This window comes from Salvelinus sp. IW2-2015, linkage group LG23 (assembly GCF_002910315.2).
Source record: "Salvelinus sp. IW2-2015 linkage group LG23, ASM291031v2, whole genome shotgun sequence".
Lineage (NCBI taxonomy): Eukaryota > Metazoa > Chordata > Actinopteri > Salmoniformes > Salmonidae > Salvelinus > Salvelinus sp. IW2-2015.
The window spans coordinates 42,103,417-42,113,188 of NC_036863.1; the positions used below are offsets into that span (position 1 = coordinate 42,103,417).

At 46.4% G+C, this 9,772-nt stretch overlaps 1 protein-coding gene across 1 annotated transcript in view; it reads right to left on the reverse strand.

Annotated features, from left to right (window-relative positions):
- dacha (dachshund a) overlaps nt 1-9,772 on the reverse strand; it is a 60,563-nt gene that overhangs the window by 22,896 nt on the left and 27,895 nt on the right. Inside the window, exon 4 of the mRNA XM_070434535.1 lies at nt 9,521-9,595. Coding sequence (XP_070290636.1) covers nt 9,521-9,595 — 75 coding nt within the window. The remainder of the gene's footprint in view (nt 1-9,520; nt 9,596-9,772) is intronic.

A 9,772-nucleotide genomic window follows, 5' to 3' on the forward strand; every position in this document is an offset into this window, starting at 1 on the left:
GAGAGGGAGGCCTCACTGTGGCATTTACATAGGATCAAGGAAGGTAAATAATTATAATGACGACCAAGTTGGATATCAAAAGACAGACAGAGAAGGAATAATTAGGGTTTGGGAGTTTCATGTCAGGTACATATTTACACATTTTGGTACACGTGTTAATTATATCAGATGCATAATCATGACTCTAGCAGGACATGGGATACAGCAGGATACATAGTGTTAGAACAGGTGACCCACTTCCCTGGCCTCTTCATTTTTCTTCTGCTGCTCTGTGGGCTGCACCGGGCGCTTTATAGAGTAGTACAGTAGTATCCTACACTATCTGGTTTGCAGGCTCACTAATCTCCATACAGACCAGACCTGGGGACAAATACGCCAATGTATTTCCTGTGTCTAAATGACATCCACATAAGAAACAAAAAAATGTAAGATGTAATTGAAAAGTAAACCTGGCTCTTTGTCCACTCTTCCTCTCTGCCCGGCACCTTATCTCAATGGCGCCCCCTTGTGTTCCATCCTCTTTTCCCCAAAACTTGTAATCACCTGGCAACAGCACCCTTCAGTCTGCTCTCCAGCACAGAGGCTCCACTGTGTTTAAGTGGACTGATAAATGCACAGCGCTGTTCAGTCATTCGACTCCCCCAGCGGCACTTACGTGTATCACAAACCCAGGATCAGTCTCCAGCAGCTGGCAGAGCAGAGAGAGGCAGAGTATTCAATACCCCCCCCACCCCCCACCCCCCCCTGCAACGCACCAAGCAGTCGTGATGAAGCACAACTCACAGGAGGGGCAGGAAGGGAGATGGATCTCTTCCCTGCCAACTATCTATTTATTCCCAACAAGATGGCAGGTTTTGACAACAGGCACCCAGGGAGCCATAAAGCTCTGGGAACCAAATGTCTTGATGATATTTATAGTGCTCTCAGAGAAATACTCCAATCAAACAGGACTCAGAGTATTGGCAGGAGGAAGAGACTCCAGGGGTGGCTCTTTTCTGCTCGGATCGACACACACACACACGCACACACACAAACACACACATACAAACACACAAACACACACACCTGCTTCTGCTGGAGCTTTTACTGTTCTGGATTTGGAACTGTATGTTCAAACATTCACACTGTAGACTACAGTATGTCAACAATGTCTGTTTTTGCCAATTACCAATTAGGAAGAGATGTGAGCTGTTGTTGTGAGACATTTAACAAATCTGGTGTTAACAAAATAGTCTGCCAAAATGAAGCTGGAAGTGAATTGGCATTTCTAGATGTTTTTTTCTGTATTTCATCGAATACATTTAAAGTGGCAATCAGCAGTTGAAACAATAAAAAAGCATCTTCTCCGCCCCTCATTTGGTAAAAAGGGACGGGGTTGGAGAAATGTAACCACCTCAAATCCACTGACAGTTACATATACGAGGACTGACCATCCATGATATCAAAAAGATAGTTTTCACCATGTTTTGATGCAGTTTGTTTACATCTACTTTGTTTCAAAAACACCGGAGTAAAACAAGTGTATATTTTGGGTTCTGGTGGGGTGTGACAGTTGAACTAAGCTCATGAGGAATTCATAAGTCATATTTTTCAAGAATCAATGGGTACATATATCATTAACGAATAAGTGCAAAAAATGGATGCTGCAACTACAGATTGTCCCTGTAATATTTTTTTAAAGATAGTTTTCAAGGAAGTGCCATGACAACTGTGTGACATACTGGCTATAGATGGCCACTTCTGTGGGTGCAGCACCCTTACAACCAAATACGAGCTCTACTTCCCCCCCTATATCCCATGTTGTCCCTTGGGCCCCCATCACCCCTGGGGTCTAACCTATTAATCTACTCCACTACTTCCAAATAATCCAAATAAGGCCACATTTCCCCCCCTGACTTTAAACAAGACAAACCCCCTGAACGACAGGCTGGATTGAGAACAGTCTGGAAGTGCATTAAAACCAGGCTCACAACGGAAGAACAAAAAAAACACACAAAAAAACAAGGTGAACTTAATGAGCTTAACCAAGTCAAGAAGGAATGGCCAATGTTCATTATTTTCCCGAAGATGAAAGCATGACAATAAAAGTGAAACTGAAGAACAAGGCCGGGGAAGTGTGCGTGGGGGTCCTTTTATTATATTTTAACTGCCATACGTGGAAGTCGACGTATACTAAATTGCTAAAGCACTAAAGATAAAGAATTGAAGGAATGTAAATTAGCGCTGAGTGCCGTCTGTGAGCTGCAGTCAGGCCCATAAAGCTGGCACTGCATTGATCTCTGCCCTGAAGGTAGCTAGCTAGCCTTCTGGTCTGTAAGGACTGCTGTGAACGCACACAGCACAACATCACAGAGCACCTACGTGTCCACTACATTATGGAAAAAAAATGGATTTCAGGAAAAGTTTGTTCTAATTCACAGAACTCACGTGGGAATTCCCACTTCAAAACTTGTGTCTGATGGGGGGGGAAAAAGGGGAGACAGCAATTTAGGTGGACAAATATAAACAGGAAGTGTGCAGGTAAATACATAACTAAACACGTTCAAAGGGATGAGAGGCTCTGTGTGTTTTCTTGCTTAATGCACCAACCTCCAGCTAATGAATATTCATAGATCAAATGAACCTTAATGAGGTACCTCTTCCCCCAATTAGCTTTTGAGTGGTGATATGAGGAATATTAAGTGAGAGAAATACTGGGTCAACACTTCTCTGGACCAGGAGAGATGAAGAAAAAAAGGCTGGAGGAAAGAAGGAAGGGGGGGGGAGAGAAGAACGAGAAGAGCGCAGGAGAGAGAGAGAGACCAGAGAGAAAGAGAGAGAGAGAGAGCAGAGAGGAGAGATACGACTAGATTATAGAATAGAGAGGAGAGAGAGAGAGAGAGAGAGCTAGAGAGAAGAGAAGAGAAGAGAGAGAGAGAAGAGAGAGAGAGAGAGAGAGAGAGAAAGAGAGCACCGAGATGGAACAGGAGAGAAGAGACGAGAGAAGAGAGAACGAGCAGGAGCGGAAGCAGGAGAAGAGAAGCAGACCGAGAGAGGAGAGAGAGAGAGAGAGAGGAGAGAGCAGTCCATACTTCTGTTCAGGAGTTCTACAAACCATCACTAAACCAGTTATTCCCTAGAGGTTGGAAATGTCGGCATTGCATAAATTCCAAGCAACCAAAAAAATCCTTTTGAATTCATTTTCAGGCTTATAAAAAAAATGTATTATAACAGTGTTAGTGTAGCTCTAACCAACACCCTCTGGAGTGCAGGTGCTATGTGATCGAAGCAGCGCAGTGGACTAGCCTAGGGAGTGGGAGGCAGCCACCATGTGTCCCCTGGCCCGGGATGCACCATGTGTCCCCTGGCCCGGGATGCACCATGTGTGTGGGAGTAGGAATAACGGCATCCTGCCATGACACTAACACTGCCAACTCCACCTTCCTGCCCGGATGCCTCACTCGGACACCGAGAGAGAACACATCCCAGGTAACAGTAACGGGTTCAGTCAGAGTGGGTACCCACCCACCAATCTACCCCAGAACCAGAGCAGAACCACAGCACCTGTCTGTCCCCTCCCCCACCACCACCCCCCTCTGACAGGAACGAGTGGGATAATTTATTACCCAGCCACTCAGCCAAGAGTGCTGGTGAGTCGGGTGACTTTCAATCGCTAACAACCTTGCCCTAAATTAACCAGCGACTGTAATTGCTCACTCTGCTATCCACAAACACCAACGTCTCTGTCTGGAGGCACAACAGTACTTATTTATGTATCCATCTTGAGACAGAGAAGCAGATAAGTTGTGTGTGTGTTGTGTGTGTGTGTGTGTGTGTGTGTGTGTGTGTGTGTGTGTGTGTGTGTGTGTGTGTGTGTGTGTGTGTGTTGTGTGTGTGTGGTGTGTGTGTGTGTGTGTGTGTGTGTACACCAACTAACTGGTTACTGAAGACTGAAGAGACCCACAGCTTAAAGCTGGAGTTTAATTAAACCATCACAAACTCACTTAGAACCGCAATCAGCCTAATGATCCAAAAGGGTCTTCAAAGCCGCCTGCACGGATGGTCCCTTCTGCACATTACAGGGGAGTGTTCCCCCCCATAAACAAATAGGCCCCCAACAAGATAAGAGGACGGAGCCCTTTAAAAAAAAAATATGTGAAAGGCGGCGAAGGCTTATGACGTGTTTTTATTTATTTATCCTTTGCGTTCGCAAAGAATAACCACATCTGTCGCCAAGAAGTTAAGAAGCTATCAGTTGTGAAACGCAGCCAAGCCGACGCAGTTAAAGTACAGACTCCTGGCTTGGAACAAAAAAGGGTGGGGGGGAAAAAAATCATTTTTCCTCCCCCAGTGAAGGGGCTCTTTGCATTTGTTTTGACTGATTTACCGGTTCGCTTATCTCAAAGAGCGAAACAATGCTGCACATTTCTATCAGAAATCATTACAGGCCGTTTCAAATCATTTCCGCACAGCTAATTTCATAATGGCGGAGGGAAACATTGATTGTAACCAGATGCCTCATATCTGCCTTGTGGAAAACTGGCTGCAGCGCAGTGGTCCTGAGTCCACTGTGCTTTCTACTGAGGCCTTCCCTCTACGGCCCATTCAGCCTGGACTAACACAAAACATACGTCATCCAGCTATGCCCCGGCGCAGCTTCGCTAAGAGGGACAGGAAGTGGACGGATGGCGGCCCAGGCCTCAGTTTCCACTCCTCCCAGGTGGGACACGGCTGTGTATCCTTGAGCAGGGTGTTTAATCTGATGCACAGGTGGGTATAAACACAGAACCTGCCTGATCTCAGATCCCATCTGGACCCTGACGCTTCCTGTACATTCACACACAGGGACGTACATCCTGAGCCGTTTCCTTGGACGTGCCCAGATGAAAACAGATCGAGAGTGGAGCGCTGGATTGATAAGTGAACGTTTACCTTTCCTCGTGCCAGACATTCCTCTTGGCTGAGACTCCACTTCCATAAGTGATACTTGTCATTCAGAAGGACTACAGTAATGCTGTGATTTTCCTCCGGCTGACTGTAACTTCCATAATAAAAGGAGACATGTCAGGTAAAAGATAGTGGCATACTGAAAGGTTATAGGAGAATGACAACATGAGATGGAAAGAACAAAGACAAGATAAGGACCTCGTTACCTATACAGAAGGTCATAAGTAGGGCCGGGGCGATACCAGTACAGCAATACTCGTTACTATCGTGGCAAGGAAACAAAACGCAGAGCGGATGAACTCATCAAAACAGCCCTAATGTTGGAAACAAACATCATTATGGTTGTCGTCCAGAGTCACATGTATTTCTTTTCCAAGCTATAGCACATACGATATTTCACATACAGCAGGTTTTTAAAGGACCAAAGAGTTTGGTTTGCTGCTTGTTTTCATTTTTTGCCATACTGGTATCGTCCCGGCCCTGCTCACAAGGGGAAACTGTTTCACCTTTGCCAGAGACAAATATCCCAACACAAAGCAAATAAATCAAGAAACGCTGCGAGTTTTAAAGACAGAATGAAAAGAGGGCTAAATAAAATAAAAGTCTTCAAGTGAATCTATGTGAACGTTGCAGCATCGAGGCAACGTCCAATAATGTTCACTTCGCAAATCTGTTGAGAATCTTTGTTTGTTATGGAGATGTAAAAACTTGTTCAAGACGGGAATGCAGAGTAGTATCTGGGCTAGTGACTGAATGGAGGGCACTCTCAAATGCCTCACATCAAAGACAATCATCAGTAACAGAGAACCGCAATTCTCCCTCCTCTCTCCTTCGCTCCCGGTGCTGGTGGAAGAGAGCGAGAGAGAGAGAAGGAGAGGGGAGGGGAGAGACCTTGCCCCCAGCAAACCCCGTCCGCCACTGCTTCTTCGCCCTGCTCCGGCTCTCACTCTACTGACCAGCAAAGCCAGTGATTTATGGAGCTGGAGAGAGGGGGTTCACTCCATGGACTCCCGCCGAAAAAAAAAGTGCTCCGTGCCGAAGGCTGGGCCATTCATCACCATGTACCGCCGTGTCACATTGTTTATCATACAGACTCAGTCTAGCATGGGCGCCCCAACTCGTCCCCATCCCGCCACAACAATCCACACCATGCAAACATTATTCAAAGATTGGAGCCCTCTCTTCACAAGGCTCTATAGCCTTTGGTCATGCGGGACGAAAGGGTAAAGAGAGCATATGAAACGTAATAAGCTTTAAGGCGGTTGTGTGGAAGTGTCAGGAGTCAGGATGCTGCTGGTTACAGTGGATATTGAGAAAAGGCTGAGAGACGACCGACTGAATCCTTAAGTCAATGTAAGGCTGCGTTCGGACTAAACTTGGCCTTGGTGTGTTGAAGCTCAGCTCAGCATTAGCCAGACTAGAGCATAGAGCCAGGTGATATAGAACAGCACCAGTCCACCATAGATGCTGCTGCCTGTCCCATCGCCTATTTACAGCCCATGTTGCTCTGCTCTGCCCTGGGTGGGTGGGTGGGTGGGTGGGTGGGTGGGTGGGGGTGGGAGGCACTGTAGGTCACTAAATCATTGGTGGGCTTCACTGGGATATTTGAAGTATGCCTTTGTGTGCGTGTGTGTGTGTGTGTCATGAACTAACACTCACACTTGACTATATTGTGTGTTTGGTGTCGAAAAGAGGAATCCTATGCAGAAAAGTACCTCATACCTACTGTAAAATATAATGGTGGATCTTTGATGTTATGGGGCTTTTTTGCTTCCACTGGTCCTGGTGCCCTTGTTAAAATGGCATCATGAACTTCACCCAGTACCAGAATATTTTAGACAAAAACCGGGTTGCCTCTGCCAGGAGGCTGACACTTGGCTGTAAGTGGATCTTCCAGCAAGACACCAACCCCAAGCACACATCAAAATCCACGAAGACTTAAACTGACCACAAGATCAACATTTTGAAATGGCCATTTCAGTCTCCAGACTTGAACCCCATTGAAAACCAGTGGTTTGAATTGAAGAGGGCCATTTAACAGACAAAGGATATCAAGGATCTGGGAAGATTCCTCCCATTGTGTTCTCCAATCTCATAAAACATTGTAGAAAAAAGGCTCAATGCCATTATCCTCGCAATGTGAAGTATTGAAACAGGGATGCCAATCATTTTGACCCCTATCGTTTTTGATATATGTTTTTATTACTCGTTAAATAAAATCCAATTTTTTTTCAATTGTGTTAGCATAAAATAATATCATCGTAGATTTTCGTTTTTTAAACCTACGATATAGCTCAGTATATGCATGTATTGAATACAACTTTATCAAGGGTGCCAATAATTTTGGACCTGTCTGTATATAAAGATGGCTATTAGGAGTGTGCGTGTCTGAGTGTGTAACATTGGCTATCTGTGGTATAAAGAAAGGGAGCAGGTCAGTGTGCTTGACGGGTAAGTATCAGTCTAAGACCTGAATACACAGTTTGTGCATGAAAGCACATATGGGTTCCATTAAAAGACAAAGACAATTTTGCGAGGGAATGTCTCCACGCAAAGAGAGAGCGAGAGAGGAGAGAAAGATGGAGGGAGAGCGTGAGAGAGAGATAAAGAGACGGGGAAGAGAGAGAGAGAGAGAGAGACTCCCTCCCTAATCCCGGAGACCAGTGTCACTGACCTATATCCACTGCTATGACAAGGCCCACTTTCTTTTCTCTACCAAAACCGGCAGCCTCACTCCCAAACAATAACAACGGAAGGAGGAGCAGGAGGAGGAGGAGAAGGAGGGTGGGGGGTGGATTATGTTCCAGACACATTAATAAAATATGGTCAGAGGCCAGGTGCACATTGAATCTCTTTAAAAGTGCCTGGGGGCATCTTTGCTCCGTCTCCTCGTGGTAGTGTGCTGTGCATTAGATCTTACCATCTGCCGGTTCCCTTACCCATAATACAGCAGCAGGCACAAACATACATGATGAACGGAAAAACTGTCACCACACACACACACAAACGTCGACACAAAAAAACAAACGCTGCGCGAACGTGTAAACGCCCACAGTCACACACGAGAAAACACGCTGACACACCCTGTGTTGGCCCACGATACACTCTGTGTGTGTAGTGTGAATAATGAGTGTGTTGTGTGTCGTAATGATGGAATGTGTTCGTGATGTGTAGTGTGTTTTCGTATGTGTGTGTGTGATGTAATGTGTGTAGTGTGTGTGTGTGTGTGTGTGTGTGCGCGCGCGCGTCGGGCCACTGACAGAACCACACCCTTGGCCACCAGTGCCTTGCGACAAACCTCATAAATAAACGCTTCGTAGATGTTCAATTAAGGCCCTAATTAAGTGATTCATTAAGACGGACCGTCCGTGACGCTGATAGAGAGTCGTTCCAACGAGACGAAGAAGGGGTGTACTTTGCCGTAATGAGCTCCCCTGGATGTGCTTGTGAAGGTGGCCTCTGTTACCGATGCAGCTGGGATAGATGCTTTCTCAATGATCTGATCAGGAGATCGTGGTCTCGCTGCTATGAAGTGGCTGTGTGTTCATCCACAGTAGTGTTAGTATGACTACATAAAGAACATGAGCTAATCTCCTAGGAAGGCTCTCAGGGGGATGTCTTTGCTACATGTATTTACACACATCCTGCTTGTATCAGACATACACACAGACACAGGGCCGGCCCTAGCCTTTTGGGGGCCCTAAGCGAAATGTTGTTTCGCGGGCAAAGCAGAGAAAAAAAATCTTCGCATTTTGCCATGGGCCACAGAGAATACTGTATGGTGCAGTTTTAAAGCATGTTTGCTGCAATTCTACACATTTTGCCATAGGGTGGAGGGCCCCCTAGTAGCCGGGGGCCCTAAGCGACCGCTTATGGAGCCGGCACTGCACACACACGCACACACACACACATACACATGCACACACACACACACACATGCACCCACACACACACAGGCCTCTTTCAGTCTGAACTCACAGGAGACTCACTCTCCCCCTGTTAGTGAGCCCCCCTCGAAGGTTCCTACCTGGGCCTCCCTCCAGCCTAATTCCCCCTGACAGTGATGGATGCTTGGGGGTTACTGCGCCGCGCTCCCTAATAATAGGAACTTGTTGCATAACAAAGGAGCGGGGAGTTGGGGGACAACTAGTAAAATGCTGTGATTCAGATTAATGGTCCGGCAGGGAGACACATCTTTACTTGGCTGTGCTGTGGCCACGGTAACCATGGCGGTGGGCGCTGCCTCTGGGCACTACTTAACCCTTGTCTGTGATGTTCCCATGCCGCTACGAGCGCTGCCACCGGCTGAGTGTGCCCGTCATTCTGACCCAAATAAGTCTCAGCGACGCTGGGTTGTGTTGTCCAGATAGCTTTCATTGATTCTCTGTATGTTGACTTAGAGCCTCATTTCTCACCGGACTATCAGATTCAGGGGCTTCGTAGCGGGGACACTAACCACGATAACTGGAAGCGCTTTATCAAACCTGGCTCTGTTACACGTTTCTCCTTAACAATGGCATTTGCTTAAAGGATCTGCTCTCTTTTCCTCTCTCACAACGAACACAAACACACATAGAAACAAACCGACACATACCTTTCTCTTTGAACATCTTTTTCATGTTGATCCCAGCCTCTCTCTCCCCGAGGCCTCCGTCAACAGGATTCATCACTGAAGGAACAAACACAAGTCAGTGTTCAACACATGTTTATATGCAGATGTGTGCCAGTCTCCTTCTCTGTCTGTTTCTACTGATTATTTATTTACAAACAACTGTCCGGAGAGAGAGAGAGAGAGAGAGGGAGCGAGAGAGGGAGCGAGAGAGAGAGAGGGAGAGAGAGAGGGAGA